This window comes from Protopterus annectens, chromosome 11.part0, assembly GCF_019279795.1.
Source record: "Protopterus annectens isolate FY-2018-M chromosome 11.part0, PAN1.0, whole genome shotgun sequence".
Classification (NCBI taxonomy): Eukaryota; Metazoa; Chordata; order Ceratodontiformes; family Protopteridae; genus Protopterus; species Protopterus annectens.
In genome coordinates, this window is record NC_056745.1 from 406,709,097 (window position 1) to 406,728,749 (window position 19,653).

At 42.4% G+C, this 19,653-nt stretch overlaps 1 protein-coding gene across 1 annotated transcript in view; it reads left to right on the forward strand.

The window, feature by feature from the left end:
• Nucleotides 1-19,653, forward strand: part of TCP11L2 (t-complex 11 like 2) — a 613,826-nt gene that overhangs the window by 547,926 nt on the left and 46,247 nt on the right. The window contains exon 9 of the mRNA XM_044087900.1: nt 18,889-19,061. Within this exon, the coding sequence (XP_043943835.1) occupies nt 18,889-19,061 (173 nt within the window). The remainder of the gene's footprint in view (nt 1-18,888; nt 19,062-19,653) is intronic.

A 19,653-nucleotide genomic window follows, 5' to 3' on the forward strand; every position in this document is an offset into this window, starting at 1 on the left:
CTATTACATAAAATATGGGACATAATTATGTCCTACAATCTCAGGACATTTGCCCTTTTTAATATTTTTTGTCAGGACACAACTGCCCAAAGAGGGACTGTCCCTCTCAAAGTGGGACAGGTGGTAACCCTACTCCAGACCCTATTTCTGCAAAGAAGGAAGAGGTTATTGGAGTGACTCAAGGTTTATTGCAGTTTAAAGCCCCTAAAAAGTGACTGGATTTTTTTAGAAAAAAAAGTTACTTCAGTTTCTAAGGATTCGATACTTGATGTAGAGGACAGAGACTAGGAAGGGGCATCTTCTAATTTTTCTTCCCAAGTACCTGATTCTGACACTGAGAAAGATGTCTCCTCAGAATGTTCTAGGCAGGAATTCTCTTTTTCTAAAGCTATTTTTAGAGTGAATAAAATGTTTCAATGGGAACAGTATGAGATTCCAACTTCTTTGAAGAAGTACTGTGGTTTATTACAAAAATAATTTCCACAACATGTTGCTGTTCTTCCCTCTTTTGCAAGCTTTGGAAGCTGTTTTTGATATTGCCTGCGATATGCCTGATGGTCAACTTGCAGCCCTTAAGAAGGTACACAGACTTTGTAATGTTCCACAGTCTTACACATTTTTTCTCATCACAGATCTGATCCTGCAGCTATCTTTGTGTCTATATCTGCTGCAGAAAACCTTTGTTAATGCTAATGTCTCTCCCTCAGATAAGGATGGGAAAGCTTTTGATAGGTTTGGGAAGTGGATTTATTCTTCTGCTACTTTAGCCTTTAGAATTCTTATTTATCAGGTTCCATGCCAAGGTATCTATTGGCTTCTTTTGGTGATAAGAGAAACTTTACAGCCAGTTTTCCCTCTTGGAGAGCAAGTTCTCTTTGACTTCTTTAATTGATTCCATGTCCCAGATAACTTAAAAACTTCTTAAAGTGTTCTAATAATTGTGCTTGTGCTGACTCTGTTTTCAGGTCAGCAGCTGCTATTTCTGTTATGAGGCAGATGTTCATCGTGTTACCCTGCTGCAGTCATCATACTTGGGTTATCCTGTCGTCAGGCGGTCCCGCAGTTGGCAGGAATTCCAAAGTCTTGGTCCGGCGTCGGTTGCTGTCGCCTCTTCCCTGACGTCAGAGTGCCAGGGGTATATATAATGCAACCAACGCCATTTTCTTCAGTCTTTCTTGCCGCGTGGTGCCCGAAGCAGAAGCAGTTTGCAAGTGCCAGTCGGCCGACTCCTGAGATTTTCGAATTCGAATTTCAGACCGACGTCTTCTATAAAGCTAAGTACCCCATTGGGGAAACTTTTCTTGCCTCAGACCAATGTCAGAAAAAGTTAACAGTTGTATTTCTTGTGGGAAGCAAATACCTCATAAGGATTTTCATTCTTATTGCATACCTTGCCTAGGCCCAGACCACGACGTCACTTCTTGTCGGTTTTGTGCTAGGTTTAATAAGCGTACCATTAAAAGACGCTTTGATTTCGCACGATACTACTTCGGTAGGAAATTTAACTATAACATGCCGTCGGAGCAACCGACTACCGGCGTGCACAAAAAATGCAGGGATAAGGACAGGCAGCCCAGGCCTAAGCCAGATTCTGAGGCCTTGGCTGATCCGGTCTCCGGTTCTCAGGTCCTCAGTGAGGCTCCAATGCAGCCCCTGGAACCCGAGACCGCTATGGAAAGTTTGACGGAAAGTACCAGGCCGACGCAGTCTTTTACTTCAGGCCCTTATGACGACTTTGCTTCAAAAGACGTCGGTGGTACAGAAACGCCATCGGTTTCTGAAGGCGTTTTCAGACTGACTCTCACCGTGAAAACGTTTTCTAAGTCGAAGACTCCTTCTAAATCTAAAAGGACTGCACTTCAGTCTCCTGTTCAAGGCCGTATGCCTAAGAAACAGATGCTCAAAATGGCTGAAGATTTGATTTCTTTAATCAGGGGTTCACAGCCCCCTCCTGACAAAAGGCTTAGACAAGAGGAAGATTTTGCTTCCTCTGAGCAAATGTCCATTTCTTCAGACTCCTCTGAGGACCAAGACTATTCCTTCTCTCCTTATGAAGATTCTGATGCTGAGGACTCTATTCCCTCAGCTTCTCCTCCTGAAGGCTACTCCTTTGGGGAAACTTTACACACTATGAGGGAACATTTTCACTGGGAAGGTCAAGACTACTCTGATTCGAAGAAAAGGCTCAGAGACTTTCTTTTACTCCCCCAACACAGACCACTTGCCATCCCACCAGTTTTGGACATTGTGGATGATGTTTACTTAGAATCCAGTTTCAATCCAGACTCTCTACCTCCTGCTCCGGCTAAGCATGACAGATATTACAGAGTGCCTGATTCCCACAAATTTCTTTACAAAAGCCCAGTAGTTGACCCAGAGACTATCTCCCAGGGTCCCAAGGGGGCTAAGGCTTCTATGGCTAAAAACCTAGTACCTTCTGAGAGGGATTCCAGAGCACTAGACAGGTGGTGGAGAAAGGTTTACACCTCAGCCACACTAGCTGTGAGGGCACTGAATTGTCAATTTCATATGTTTAAGAATCAGCAATTTCTAATCTCTCAGTTAAAGCAAAGAATGACCACTCTCCCTCAACAATCTGAATTGAAAGAAGTACAGGAGCTGTTGCACGCCACTGAGCAGGTGGGCAAACATACCTTGCAATGTGGGTTTGATTCTTTGGAGGCCTCCTGCAGAGCAGCTGTCACTGGGTCTGTTATACGTAGGCATGCTTGGTTAAAGGAGCAAACTCTGCCTGATCATGTTAAAGCAAAACTACTAGATGCTCCATTACAGCAGGATGTTCTTTTTGGAGTTAAAGCAGAAGATGTTTTAAAGAAAATGGAAGATAAGGCAAAATCTATGCAGACAGTCAAAGCTTTCCTACAAGTACAACCCCCACTCTTCAGCAGAAACTGGCCAACAAAAAATTGGTCCTTTCCAGCCACTGACAGACCGCAGAGGGGTAAATACAGACGCCCAAGGGGCAGAGGACAACCACAAGCCCAGTATAAACCTCGCCAATGGGGCACTACAACACAGAAGGGAGGAGAAGACAGGTCTCAATCCACCAGAAGGCAAACTCAATAACTTGCACCTCATCTGGCCAAGCAATACTCTCTTGGCAACCCCCTTGGGGGGAAAACTCGCACTTTTTGCAGACAACTGGCACATAGTCACAAAGGACAAATGGGTCCTAGACATAATTTTACGAGGATACAGATTCCATTTTCACACCTTGCCAATGAAAAGAGGAATGCCAAACCTGCCACAAAATCAATGGGCAGAGGCACAAAAGCAAATTACGGCTCTCATGGACATGAGAGCCATTCAACTGGTACCTACTCGAGAGCAAGGCCAAGGATTTTACTCAAGACTCTTTCTAGTGCCCAGAAAGGACAATGCCTGGAGACCAATTCTGGACCTTTCAATTCTAAACACTTAGTTACAAGTACCCAAATTCAAGATGCTAACACTACAGCAGCTACTTCCCATGTTTGGCAAGGAAGCATGGCTAGTAACATTGGACCTCAAGGAGGCATACCTGCATGTCCCTATCAGACAAAGTTGCAGAAGATACCTCCGTTTCATTGCAGGTTCAACCCATTACCAGTTCTCTGCACTGCCCTTTGGCTTATTTACTGCACCCAGAGTTTTCACAAAATGCCTGGCACCAGTAATTGCATACTGCAGACAAAGAGGAATTCAAATATATCCATACCTGGACGACTGCCTCATCCAAGCAGAAAACAAAGACATTCTCTTACATCATCTGGCCTTTGTAAAGCATCTACTAAACTGCCTGGGGTACACAGTAAACGAAAAGAAATCAAAACTAGTACCCTCACAAAAAATGACATTCCTGGGTGCCAGCTTGAATACAATGGCCCAGAAGGCTTATCTTACGCCAGACAAGCAACTACAACTGACTCAATATTTCAAGCCAATGGCAACAAAGACCCAGTTAACTACAAGAAAAATTCTGCAGGCTTTGGGCTTCATGGCATCTTGCATACTAATAATACCATTTGCGAAGCTGCATATGAGGAAATTACAGTGGTACCTAAAAAGCGTATGGTCTCAACACAGCCACAGCTTGGACACAATGATATCTCTCATTCCCTGCCTACAACAGGAATTTCTATGGTGGTCACAGGCATGTCACCTCAACAAGGGTCAGCCTTTCACCTTGCTCCCAGCCAGGCAGACTCACAACAGATTCTTTAGACTACGCCTGGGGGGCACACATGGCAGGACAATGCATTCAAGGCCTGTGGACTGCAGATCAAAGAAATCTGCACATAAATCAAAAAGAGATGCTAGCTGTACAGAAAGCTCTGACAGCCTTTAAGGATCTATTACATCCAGGACAACTTGCAATAAAGACGGACAACACCACAGTAATGTGGTACATAAACAAGGGGGTACACATTCCTACCCTCTATGCAGGCAAGCAATGATCTTATGGAACACAGCTCTGGCCTACCAAGTCCAGCTACAAGCTCAATTCCTGCCAGGACAGAAGAACACATTGGCAGACGACCTCAGCGGAAACATCAAAGATCCCCACGAGTGGAAACTAGATCCACAAATATTTGCAATGATAACTCAGAAATGGGGTCTTCCAAACATAGACCTGTTTGCCAGTCCTCAAAACTACCAACTGACAAAATTTTGTACAAGGACATTCCACCATCAAGCTTAGAAAGTGGACTCTCTCTCTTTCAGTTGGAAAAACCTGACAGCATATGCCTTCCCTCCATTGCCTCTCCTCACAAAGGTTCTTTTGAAGGTCAAAAAGGAGAGACCACGACTGATTCTCATAGCCCCAGACTGGCCACGCCAGCACTGGTACCCGCTATTGAAAAATATGGCCCACAGCCCACCATGGATATTGCCTCAAATACCCCATTTGCTTACACAACAAAACAAACAGATTCTTCACAGCCAGCTCAAAACTTTAAATCTGGCTGCATGGCAAATCAACTAAACATCCAACCAGCTCCTCTTTCACAAGCAGTTCTGGATGTTATTCTGGAAGCCAGGAGGCCTAGCACCAGGAAGGCTTATTCGGACAAATGGAAAAGGTTTTGTGCCTGGAACCAAGCTAAAGGCCAAGACACAATTCAGCCTCGCATGCCTCACATTCTACAGTATTTAGCTGAGATGTTGCACAAAGGACTTTCCTTTTCCTCATTTAAAATCCATGCTTCAGCTATTTCAGCTCACTACAACACGGATCCACCCTTACTTTCACATCCTCTTCTAAGGCAGTTCCTCAGAGGGGCAAAAAAAAAAACAAAAAAAAAAACATTAGACCACCCAGGAGAGCTCCTACACCAACATGGGACCTCAACTTTGTTCTGGAAAAACTAACGCTACCTCCCTTTGAACCAGCTTTCTCTGCAGATCTTCAGTTCCTATCATGGAAGACTGCCCTACTCCTAGCAATAACTTCAGCTAGGAGAGTCTCAGAGCTACAGGCACTAATGGTAGTGGAACCTTTCCTCATTTTTCATCAAGACAGAGTTTCTCTACGAACTAATCCTTCCTTTATGCCTAAGGTGGTTTCCAGTGTAGCCTTAAATCAAACCATCCACTTACCCACCTTCTTCCCCAATCCACAGAACAAAGGTGAGAGACTCCTGCATTCCTTGGACATTCACAGGCAGCTTCGTTACTACTTGGACAAAACTAAGGCTTTCAGAAAAACTGACCAGCTCTTTGTATCCTATGCTACAGCCTCTCAAGGGAGGGCTATATCTAAGCAAACCATTTCTAAATGGATAGGTCATTGCATACGTTTCTGCTATACCCATCATGGGAAACCAGTTCCTGCTACCATTAGATCCCACTCTACCAGGGCAACAGCTACCTCTACAGCCTTTCTCAGGGGGGTTCCAACCAAGGAAATTTTAGAAGCTGCAACTTGGAGTTCAGTATACACCTTTACCAAACACTATCACTTACCTCTTTTCTCTAAGTCCAGGGCGGGCTTCGCCACTGCAGTTCTGCAGGGCCTTATTGCCTCCACTAACCCTCTATGATACCTCCCCCCTACCTTAGCTTTGGGATTCTACCCAAGTGTGATGACTGCAGCAGGGTGTCACGATGAACATAGTACAGTTTTGTACCTACCATAAATGTAGATGTTCGAGTGTTCACCCTGCTGCAGTCCAGGTTACCCTCCCTCCATCCCCTCTGATCTACTGACAAAATCTCTTCTATGCCTTACTGATGTATTTGCTTATAGCTGAAGGGATTTTGTGTTTGTGCAGTGTTCACTCCATTTGGTACTAATTCTGACCACCTTTTTGGGGGCAGCTGACATCTGGGGCAAGAAAAACTGAAGAAAATGGCGTCTGTTGCATTATATATACTCCTGGCGCTCTGACGTCAGGGAAGAGGTGACAGCAACCAACGCCGGACCAAGACTTTGGAATTCTGGCCGACTGCGAGACCGCCTGACAATAGGATAACCCAAGTATGATGACTGCAGCAGGGTGAACACTCGAACATCTACATTTATGGTAGGTACAAAACTGTACTTTTCCTTGGGTGCAAACACAGTTTTCTGTAAATTTTATATCTGAAATTTAAAATTCTTCATTGAATAAAGAGGTTTTTGTTTGGCCCTTCTGCTACTCATGTACTCACAACAGTGTGATGAAAGAGGGAAATTCATCCCGGGGGGGGGTGACTCAAAAATGTCAGCCCTCCGACTCAAAGTTTGGTAAAATGTTTTCTGTAAACTTAAGATTCCTTTTCCAAAATAAAGCAAAATAAATAGTTACAACAGGCTTCTATATTTATAGTACTGTAGCCACTCCCCCACTTTCTAGATCCTATCTGCTTTCGTCTGGGATAATTCCTCCCACCCCCATTCTTCTACCTACATTTTAACAGCACCTATTGGCTTTCATCTGGCATTCTCCCATCCCCCTTCCAGTACCTTTACCTCACCACTCTGTCTTCTGGTGTTGCATCACCAGGTAAAACAGTTCCTTAACTCACTAGCTGAATCACAGATAATGATATACTCCTCTTTACTACCCCTCTTGTTCGCAGCATACCTCCTTACCTTGTATGAAAACCAGTTTCTCATGGGATTACAGGTCCTGAAAGGCCATACTATCACCCCAGCTGTAAATTCTTCCACCTTCAAGCATACTTACAGTACCAGGTCCTATCCAACATCTTGTTCAGTCTATCTACATCTCAACCCCAGGAACATTAGCTCTATATCTAAACACTACCACAGACTAATAAACAAATTCTTGAAGTTCATCACCAAGTATAGACATAACCTAATACTTGGTGGTGGTATTCACCCCAACGCTGGCCCACCCACTTCAGATACACATACCCCCTCTACTTGCAATCTAAGCTACAAACCTACAGTTAATAGGCCAACTAACTCTCTCCTAGCCTATCATCTCAATATTAGAAGCATTAATAATAAGGTACATGAATTGCATGCACTTCTGGATGTCCACTCCCCTGAGATTCTCTGTTTATCTGAAACCTGGTTAAAACCTAACACTACAGTCAACGAAGTGTTACCACCTGGGTACAACATACACGGGCTGGATCGTGCTTCCAGGAATGGGTGGGGTGGGGTAGCTGTACTCTATAAATCTGAGTTAAATGTCACCATAGATGTAATACAATCACCTCAGATTAATAACTCAGAGATTCTTGCCACCAAATTGCAACTTAATAAAAATAAATGCATTAATATCATTTGTATGTACATTCCCCCAGGTAATAATATATCTACACTTGAAGATATCCTGCACTAGCTATCATGTCACTACCCCCAAGAAACCCGACTACTTGGAGACTTTAACATAGACTGGGGCACCTGTTCCTCAGAATCCCCAACCACCCATATTAACATGCATGCATATACACAAATCATATCCACCCCTACCAGGATAGGTAAACCCAACCAAAAAGAAAGCATACTTGACTGGGTACTCATAAATAGTCACCTCCAACTGTACACCTCTGGTACCCTTCCTGATGGCCTAAGCGATCACCTTCTCACATATGTAATTAAGCACAAATCCATTAATTCCCAACAACCCTTACTCAGAAAGGTTAGAAACAATAAAAAACTTTGACCCTGCCAAATTCCAACAAGAACTAAACTCATGTAATTGGTCTATTCTAAAACACCTCCCCTTAGAGGAAGCAGTAGCATACTTTAACAACAAATTCCTTCAGATCCTTGATTTGCATGCACCTGGTCGTTCAAAGAGAACAAAGGCAAAAACTGTACCATGGCTTCTAAAGAGTCTAAACTCAAAATTACCCTTAGAAACAAAGCATGGGCTTTATGGCGTTCTTCTAAAGACACCCAAGATCACATTAAATACAGGCAATCCAGGAAAGAAAATAAAAAATCCATTTTTACAAGACAAAAAACAATACTACTGCAATTTACAGACAGTAAATCAAAATAACCATCAGAAGTTTTGGGCAGATTTAAATAATCTACTACATCCTGGACAAACTTCAACCCCAATTCCTGCTGCTACTATTGATAAACCCCCTGAAGATGTTTCTGACAGTTTTAACCGATTCTTTACTGAGACAATTCAAGCCCTAGCTAGCCAACTACCTCCTAGCTCCCCTGGTCCTGAAAGTAGCACCCCTAGAAACCTACTCGTGTTCAGCTTCCAACCAGTCACCACTTCACTTATCCGTACCTTGATCAAAAATTAAAACCCACTACACTTTCTGCTGATCAACTCCCTGCCGAGTACCTACAAAAATTAGCTGATGCTATTGCTTACCCCGTCTCAATACTAATCAATCGAACCATAGTAGAAGCTAAAATTCCCTCTATCTGGAAAGTATCCTATGTAATCCCACTTCACAAAAGAGGCAGCTCTACTGAATTCTCCAGTTATAGGCCAATAGCTATACTCTCTCCACTTGCAAAGATTATGGAAAAATGTATTCATAGACAACTCATGCGCACCACCTAATCCAGAATCACCGTATGGCAGACACTCAGCATGGCTTCCGTCCTCATCACAGCACTACTTCAGCCCTCCTAGCCTTTACCAACACCATAAACCATAATCGCAACAATAATTATATATCCCCAGCCCTCTTCTTGGATCTTTCCAAGGCATTTGATATGGTTGATCACCAACTTTTAATCCACACACTGCAAACATTCTGTCTAGATACTAGAACCCTTCAATGGTTTCAATCCTACCTGAATGGTCGACAGCAGGCTGTCCTCTGGCAGAACAAACTCTCTAACCTTCTACTTAACACCCTTGGAGTACCACAAGGCTCTATACTAGGGCCCTTGTTGTTCTCCATCTTCATTAATGACCTTTATACTGTCATCCCAAAAGTCAGCTGTATCCAATATGCTGATGACTCTACTCTGATTTGCTCGGCCACATCTCCAATAGAGTTATGGTCAGCTACCCAGGCCACCTTTAATACAATAGAAAACTGGCTTTCTGAATGTCGTCTGATCCTAAATCCCAAAAAAACTAAAATGCTGTTATTTTCACCAACACGTAGGTCTACCGCTTTCACCTTTACCATAAATTCAAATGATGGCACAATAATCTCCCCTGACCCCTCTACAAAACTATTAGGTGTCATCATAGATAATAATCTAAAATTCGACCTACATGTTAACCAAACTATCAAAACCATCAATAAAAAACTAGGGTCACTTTACAGAATAAAAGCCTTCCTAACCCCTCCAGCTAAAATTGCCATAGCTCGCTCTCACCTTCTTTCAACCCTTCTATATGCATCCCCTCTACTCTCGAATTTAAACAAGACTGTCCTTAAACTCTCAATTTGCTACAACCACATTGCCAGGTTTGCCACTGGGCTGCCTTTTAGGACACATCATTGCATCAATCTAAATCAGCTTGGGTGGCTTGAACTACGCAGCCTAATCCAGGATAACCAACTGATTATGGCCTATAACATATTCTGTAATCCAGACAATACTCTTGCACTTAAAAATATTATCACCCCCTATAACAATCCTAGACCGCTTCGATCTTCTAACAAACTACTAATTCAGACTAGCAAAATTAATAACACAGCCGGTGACTCTCTCTTTGCAAACTCTGTAAGTATATCCTGGAACTCTCTTCCAGCTGATATTACCTTACTTTTCCACCTTAGGTCAATTTAAAACTAGACTCAAACAACATTTGTCACTTAACTGGCTATGTCAATGTATCAAGCCTGGCTAACTCTCTCTAGAATGTGTATAAATCTGTTAACCAGCTTACTGTGTAATTTAATCCTGACTTGCACTCAGGATTAACTCTAACCTGTGGAACTTGTTTAACTTGCTTACTTATGTAATCTCTGTAAATAGTCTGTTTGTAATATGTAATGCTGGTATTATGTAATGCTGTATCTGCTTACCCTTGGAGCTTTTCTCCCCGGGCCTCCACTGAAAATGGACATGCATCCAGTCGGACTATCCCGGTCAACAAATGTAAATTAAAAATAAAAATAAAAATTCTAGAAAGCAGACTTACAAGCAAAAGTGACAAGGTTCAAAGAAAAAGAAGGGAACCTTTCAGAAAAAGGGACAGTAAAATAATTGTGACTGATGCAGCAGTCCTGCCCCAACACATTGACATTTATTTAAACCTGTCTGAGGGCCTGCTCTGTCATCTTCTATTTTGGCATGGGATTGCCTCAGAAAAATGGGCCCCAAAAGTTTTTCAGTGGTTTTACAGATGGCAGAGGGAAAGCTTCCTCCTTATCAGGGGATTTCCTCGCATCCTTCAAATTGGATGTTTCTGTTCCCCCCCCAGTTCATCAACTAGATATTTTTGAGGGAATATAGAAGTAGTTCTCCCAGATCTGTGGGAGAAAAGGTTTTACTCAATAATTTTTCTGGTGTCAAAGAAGGATCCTTCTTGGAGACTGGTTCTTAACCTATATGTGAATGTTCTAAATGTTGTCCCCACAATCTTTGTTACCTGTTGTTCCTCCTCTAAGTTGGTTGGCCACTTAGACTTGAAAGATATTTATCTACGTCTTCATGGTTGTACACGAAGAGTCTTAGCTCCTGTAGTAGTCCATTGCAGACTGCAGGGAATTCACATTTTTCCTTATTTAGACAATTTACTTATTTTTGCAGAGTATTTTTCAAAGTGTCTGAAGTCTCTTACATACATAGATAAGAAACCTCCTTATCAATCTAGGATTCTAAGTCCACATTAAAAAATTCCGGTTGATTACTTGTCATAGAATAGTGTTCCTAGGCTGCCTTCTGGATACCACCATGCAAAAGGCATTTTTCTTCAGGAAATAAAAAGTATAAAAGTATAAAAGCACTCTCATTAAACTAAACAAGCGACTCGGGACAAGTAAAGACTATCAAAGCCAAATTTGCAGTAAATTTGGCCTTCCAGGCCAAGAGCTAACCACAAGACATTCTTAAGCTATGTCTGCAAAGTCAAAGACGATGCACAACTTTGTGCAGAGTTCATTGTTAATGGACCAACCTCTACTGAGCCATAAGATATAGCAAACCTACTGGCTGACAAATTCAGCTCTAATTAACTTTACCCTTCTCTCCCCCTCAGCCGTCCCTTAGAAAATACCATCAAGTATAACCCCCCCCCCCCACTATCACTAGTGAACAGTTCCTCAATGCTCTCTAAGGGCAAGAGCACTGCATCAATGGACCCAGACAATATCCTAGGATGCCAGACCTGTCAGGCCATCTGGAGTCACTAATTTAACTGTAGCCTCCAAACAGGTGATTATCTTTGGTGGACGGAAGATGGACAAACACAAAGGGGATGGAGACAAGACACTCACTGCCACTTCCATCCCAGTCCAGAGAGTCTGACATTGTTGCCTGCCATTATGATGTTCTTCGTGTTTCACTGTTGCAGTCATTACATTTGGGTAATCTGCTGGCAGGTTGCCCTCAGTCGGCCTGAATAACAAAGTCTTGGGTCCTGCGTCAGTTGCGGTCTCCTCTTCCATTACATCAGGTCACCAGGGGTATTAAACATGCAGCCGACACCGTTTTATTCAGTCTTGCTTGCCACGCGGTGCCCGAAGCAGAAGCAGTTCGCAAGTGCTGGTCGGCCGACTCTTGAAATTTTCGTTTTCGAGTTTCAGAACCGATGTCTTCAAACTAAAGCTAAGTACCCCGTTGGGGAAACTTTTTCTTGCTCCTTACCGATGTCAGTAAAAGTTAATAATTGCTTGTTGGGAAGCAAATACCTCATAAGGATTTTCATTTGTACTGTATTCCTTGCCTAGGCCCAGATCACAACGTGCGTTGCTGTTGGTTTTGAGCTAGATTTAACCAATGCACTATTAAGTGTTGGTATATTTTTTGCTTATAAATATTTTAGTGCAAGATTTAATCATCCTGAAATGTCGGTTAGCAATCTGACTACCGGAGTTCATAAAAAACACAAACAAAAAGACAGAGACAGACCGTCGAGGTCCAAAACCGACAAAGCTTCTCCTAAGCCAGTCGCCGGTTCACCGGTACTCAGTGAGGCACCTTCGCAGCCCTTATAGCCACTACGTTTGAGTCGCAGGCCTCTACCGAGACCCATTCGGAGTCCGGTATGCCACGAGATTCTCAGAGTATTGAACCTGCGGATGTCTCTCTCTTGGATGGGTCTGGAGCAGCTGAGCAGACACTGGCTTCTGAGGGTGTTTTCAGGCCTCAACATTTTTATATTAAACAGACGCCAGCAACAAAAATAAGGTCAAAAACAACTTCTATGTCTAAAATAATGATGCATGAGCCACGTGCTCAGACCCCTATGCTTAAAAAACAGATGATCAAAATGGCTGAAGATTTAATTACCTTCATTAGGGGTTCCCAACCCCCCCCCCCCACTAAGAGGCCTAGGCAAGGCACTGATTATGAATCTTCAGATCAGGTTTCTATTTCTTCTGATTCCTCTTCTGATCAGGAATTTTCTATTCCATCCTATGAGGATTCTGATGCAGAGGAATCCGTCCCATCTGCATCTCCTCCTGAGGATTACTCTTTTGGAGAGACCTTGCATACTTTAAGGGAACATTTTCACTGGGAGAGTCAGGAATTCTCTAAATCAAAAAAGAGGCTTAGGGATTTCCTTCTTCTTCCTCAACATAGACCTTTGGCAGTACCTCCTGTATTACACATTGTTGATGATGTGTTCTCCAAATCAAGCATGGCTCCTGATTCCCTGCCTCCCGCTCCTAGTAAGCCAGGTAGATGTATAGAGATGTAGGGTTCCTGGCTCCCACAAATTTATTTTCAACAATCCTTCTGCTGACCCTGAAACTATTTCTCAGGGTCCCAAAGGTATAAAGACCTCTACAGCCAAAAATCCTACCCCTTCTGATAGAGATTCCAGGGCGCTGGATAGATGGGGTAAGAAGGTTTATACGTCTGCAACCTTGGCAATCAGGGCTTTAAACTGCCAGTTTCATATGTTTAAATATCAACAGCATGTTATGGGCTTACTGAAACAGAAAATTATGTTGATTTCTGATTGTGTGGAAAATAAAGAGTTACAGGAATTATTGCATTCAGCAGAGCAGGTTGGAAAGCATACTTTGCAATGTTGTTTTGATTCTTTGGAGGCCTCTTGTAGGGCCGCCGTTATTGGATCTGTGATTAGAAGGCATGCCTGGCTCAAGGAGCAAAATATGCCTGATCATGTTAAAGCTAGGCAATAAGGCGGAAGAGGTTTTAAAGAAAATGGAAGACAAAGCTAAATCTATGCAAACTGTAAAAGATTTCTTGCAAGTGCAGCCACCCAGGTTCAGTAGGCACTGGCCTACTATAAAGTTGGTCCTTTCCTGTGTCCAACAGAGCCTCTCGGGGCAAATCCAGGCACTCAAAAGGCTCCTGATACCAATCACAAGGTTCTTACAGATCAAAGCAGTGGGGTGCCTCCACCTCCAAATCTGGAGGAAACAAAGCACAACCCTACAGTAAGCAGTCTCAATGACTTTTCCTGTACCATCACCAAGCACTTATCTTTTGGCAGTCCCCTTGGGGGCAAACTAGCACTTCATGCTCAAAATTGGCAGTGAATTACCCAGGACAAGTGGGTATTAAACATAGTATTCCAGGGGTACAGATTTTATTTCCATACTTTGCCAGTTCCAAACAGATGGCCGAATCTGCCACAAAACCAGTGGGCAGAGGCCCAGAAACAAGTCGGGTCCCTCATGGATATGGGGGCTATTCAACCGGTACCAGAAAAGGGAAAAGGACAAGGTTTTTATTCAAGACTTTTCCTGGTACCCAGAAAAGACAATTCATGGCATCCAATACTGGACTTATCGATTTTGAACACATTCCTGGACATTCCAAAGTTCAAAATGCTGACTTTACAACAGCTACTGCCTATGCTAGGCAGGAATGCTTGGTTAGTAAATCTAGACTTAAAAGAGGCATACCTGCATATTCCAGTAAGGGAATCATGCAGAAGATACCTCCGCTTCAAAGCAGGTTTTTTGCATTATCAATTCTCTGCACTGCCCTTTGGCTTATCTACTGCGCCCAGGGTCTTTAAAAAGTGCCTGGCACCAGTAATTGCATTCCGCAGACAAAGAAGCATTCAAATGTATTCTTATCTGGACAATTGTCTCATTCAAGTAGAGGACAAGGACACTCTTCTTCAACATCTGGCATTTGTAAAAAGGCTTCTAGCATGCCTAGGGTACACCATAAATTAAAAGAAATCACAACTGGTACCCTCTCAAATAATTACATTCCTGGGTGCAAGCTTGAATACAACTGCCCAGATGGCTTACCTCATGCCAGACAAACAAATGCAATTGACAACATACTTCAAACAACTGGCAACAAATACCCAGTTATCTGCAAGACAAATTCTGTAGGCTTTGGGGTTCGTGGCATCCTGCATTCTACTAATTCCATATGCGAGACTGCATATGAGGAAACTTCAATGGTACCTAAAAAGTTTATGGAGTCAACATTGTCACAGCCTGGAAATGATGATTCCTCTCATCCCCTGCCTACAGCAAGAGTTCCTTGTTTTGGTACCATGTCTCTGCCCACCAAAGGGACTGTCATTCACTCTACCCTCTGCCACCCAAACCCTAACTACAGATGCATCAGATTATGCTTGGGGGACCCACCTGGCAGGGAGATGCATTCAGGGCAAATGGAGCCCAAACCAAATGCATCTGCATATCAGTCAGAAAGAGATGCTAGCTGTTCAGAATGCTCTGACAGCGTTCAAGGCCTTGCTTCATCCAGGACAACTACTGATGAAGACGGACAACACCACAGTTATGTGGTACATAAACAAGCAGGGGGGTACACATTCCTACCCCCTTTGCAGACTAGACATGTCTTTGTGGAACACAGCCTTGACTTATCAAATAAATCTTCAAGCTCAATTCCTGTCAGGAAAGCAAAATACTCTGGCAGACGACCTAAGCAGAAATCTTATGGACCCGCATGAATGGAAACTGGATCCACAAATCTTCAGCATGTTAACACAGACATGGGGGAGCCCAGACATAGATCTATTTGCCTCTCCTCAAAATTATCAGTTAGACAAATTCTGCACAAGAACTCATCACAAAAAAACATGGAAAGTGGATGCTCTATCCTTCAGTTGGAAAAAACTATCAATCTATGCCTTTCCCCCTCTGCCTCTAATCTCCAAGGTCTTACTGAAAGTCAGACAGGAAAAAACAAAAATGATCCTAATTACTCCAGACTGGCCCCACCAGCACTGGTACCCGCTTCTAAGGAATATGTCTCACCTTCTTCCATGGTACTTGCCTCAAATACCTCATCTACTGTTTCAGCAGAACTATCAAATTCTGCACACTCACCTCCAAACTCTGAATCTTGCAGCATGGCTAATCAACTAATTATTCAAACACCACCTCTCAGTAAATCTGTGATGGATGTGATTTTGGAAGCCAGAAGGCCTAGTACTAGAAAATCTTATGCTGATAAATAGAAGAGATTCTGTGCTTGGAGCCAAGCACAAGGAATAGACACAGCAAAGCCCAATATTCCTCAGATTTTACAATATTTGACTGAGATGCTTGACAAGGGCCTATCTTTTTCTTCAATAAAAATCCATGCATCTGCCATCTCAGCTCATTACAACACAGAGCCTCCCCTCTTTTCTCATCCTCTGCTTAAACTGTATCTTAGAGGGGCCAACAATTTAAGGCCTCCCAGAAAAGCACCAACTCCTACATGGGACCTCAATTTTGTGCTGGAAAAACTCACCCTGCCTCCTTTTGAACCGGCAGCTACTGCAGATATAACATTTCTGTCTTGGAAAACAGCTATTCTTTTGGCAGTCACTTCAGCAAGAAGGGTTTCAGAACTACAGGCTCTCATGGCAGTGGAGCCTTTTATTATATTTTACCCGGACAGGGTGTCCCTCATGACCAATCTTTCTTTTATGCCTAAGGTGGTATCCAGTGTGGCTCTTAACCAGACAATTCACCTGCCAACATTTTACCCAAATCTGCAGAACAAGGGGGAGTGGATTTTGCATTCATTGGATGTACACAGATGACTAAGATTCTACCTGACTAGGACCAAATCTCTAAGAAGGTCTGAGCAACTACTGGTAGCATTTGCTGCAGGGTCAGAGGGGAAGGCTGTATCAAAGCAGACAATTTCTAAATGGATAAGCCACTGCATTCGTTTCTGCTATTTGCACCATAGTAAACCTGTGCCCAAGGGGATCAGATCACATTCCACCGGGGCTGCCTCTACTTCAGCAGCTTTTCTCAGAGGGATTCCAACCAAAGACATTCTAGAAGCTGCTACTTGGAGCTCTGTTCATCCCTTCACAAAGCATTATAATTTACCTCTCTTCTCCAAATCCAAGGCAGGCTTTGCCACTGCAGTCCTGCAGGGCCTTATAGCCGCTCCTAATCCTGTTTAGTTCCATCCTCCCATCCATAGCTTTGGGATTCTACCCAAATGTAATGACTGCAACAGTGAAACATGAAGAACCTAGTACAGTTGTGTACACTTACCATAAATGTAGATGTTCGAGTGTATTCACTGTTGCAGTCCAGGTTACCCAACCGCCATCCCCCTTTCTATAACTTTTCTTTCCTTCATTATACTCAAAAGCCTTTGTGGTGTATTTGCTTTTTAGTTGAAGGTAAAGTTTATGTTTCTAAAAGTACATTTATATATTTACTGTTTGCTTATATGTATATATTTTTGCTCCCCATCTGGGGCAAGAAAAACTGAATAAAATGGCGTCGGCTGCATGTTTTATACCCCTGGCGACCTGACGTCTTGGAAGAGGAGACAGCAACTGATGCAGGACCCAAGACTTTGTTATTCAGGCCGACTGAGGGCAACCTGCCAGCAGATTACCCAAATGTAATGACTGCAACAGTGAATACACTCAAACATCTACATTTATGGTAAGTGTACACAACTGTACTTCCTGCCTCACGAAACACATGTTGACAAGGTCTTGGAATTCCTGGTTTCACTTTTTGTTCAAGGAGCTTCAGCTTCCAAAATCAAGGTCCAATTAGCAGCCATTTCCAACTTCCACAATGGGTTTGACGATCTTACGTTAATTTTCCATTTATGCAGCTTTTCTTAAAGGCACCCTTCACCTAAAGCCACCATTTAAAGGTTCTATAGCTCCATGGGATTCAACCCTAGTACTACAATCTTTAGTTCTCCAGCCCTTTGAGCCAGCAGCTACTTGCGATCCTCAAGTTCCTGTCATGGAAAACTCTCTTTCTGGTGGCAGTCACTTCTGCCAGGAGTGTTTTTGAATTGCAGGCATTATGTGTGAAGCATCCTTATATGATCTTTCACAGGGATAGGGTTTTGTTGAAAACCAACCCTTCCTTTTTTACCTAAGATGGTCTTGGAATCTAATATTAATCAGACTGTTGATTTGCCTGTCTTTCCCAATTTTTCAAATAAAGGTGAATATTGCTTGCATTTACTGGATGTTCACAGATAGTTATGTTTCTGTCTTGACAACCAAACAGTAGAAAATCAGATCAATTGTTTGTGTCCTTTTCAGGTTCAACCTTGGGTAAACCTGTCTTGAAAGTTACATTATCAGTGTCTTAGGGATTGTGTTACTTTCATTTATAATCACAATAACCACAAGTTACTTATGCCTGTTAAGGTGCATTCCACCAGATCTATATCCACTTCGCAGTTTTCCATTCCAAGGCATCCATGGAGGAAATATGTGCATCCGCAACATGGGCTTCTCCCCATACCTTTATCAGTTATTACAGATTGGCTATGGTCTCCAGGGGAAGAGCATCTTTTGGCTCTGTAGTACTCCGGAATATACTTCCATAGGATCACCCAGGACCTAAAGTAGCCGTGGACTCTGTCCCATTCGTCAAGAATGAATGAAGATTGACAACATCAGATAAAGAAATTATGTTCTTACCATAAAGTTCCATCTGTGTTGTCACTCTTCATTCATTCTTGGCATCCCACACTCCTGCCACCTCCTATGGACTTCTGGAGGTTTGGACACTTGTTCTGCGAGCTTTTAGGCATCATCTTAGACATGGCTTCTGTTATCTTTCTGTAATTGGCTGCAAACTCGATCTGAGGTAATAGAGAGAGGAGCATTATTAGTAGAGTCTTAGCTCGAGAGTTTTTATGGCTGGCATGAGCAGTATAATGGACGAGCTGGTTCCGAGGATCAGAACTGAGTCCCATCCATTGAGTCCCATTCGTCAAGAATGAATGAAGATCGACAACACAAATGGAACACTGGTAAGAACATAACTTCTTTTTTCTGCACACTGGCTGATTGTGAGACTGTTAGGAAGGAGTAAGAGTAATGTACATTAGTATTTTTTAATGTTTTATTTATATTTTCATTTTTGCAGCACTTTTGATGTAGATATGGCACTTGAAAACATAAGCATTCAGATTTGCTCTCAGGTGAATAGCTCTTTAACAGAGCGAGGATTTCCTGTTCTAAGTGATGAAGTCCAAACCAACCTGAAGGGGCAGATCTGCAGCATCACCAAGGAGAACAACACTGTCCGTTTACTTATTGGTTAGTAGAAAGAATTTTTTTTTATTCCATGCCTTTTGTAAAGTTTGTGTGACAAGTTTTGAATGTGTTTATTTTATTGACTTCATTAAAAGGCACGTAATATTTAACTGTCCTGGTCTTTATAGTAATTGGTTGGGTTATACAGTCCACTGTGTGGAAGTTCATTGCTCCACATTTGTTTTTTTTTTTGTTTGTTTTTTTTTTTTCTTTTGAGCTGTAGTGAAGTGCAGCCCAGTGGGTTGGGATTTGCTGCTCTGTAATTCTTACTAAGTGTACCCTTTCCTAAGGCAGAGAGTACCCCATTTTCTTCCAAGATCCTTGAAAAGACAGCTGTGCATAATGTCTCTGCAAAGTATGGAATTGTAGTGTTAAATATTCAAAATAAAAATTATTTCTAAGTAATATACTTGTTTTATTGATCATATTTGACAGTATTACTGTGATTGCTTTAAGTCTGAAAGAATATTTAACATATAAGTTTTTCCATATTAAGGAGGCTTTGTACTTTAAAAATGTAAGGAATAAATCCATACTTATCATTAGTGTCATTTCACTGTAATAATGCTGATTTGCAGTCTTTCTTATACACTTT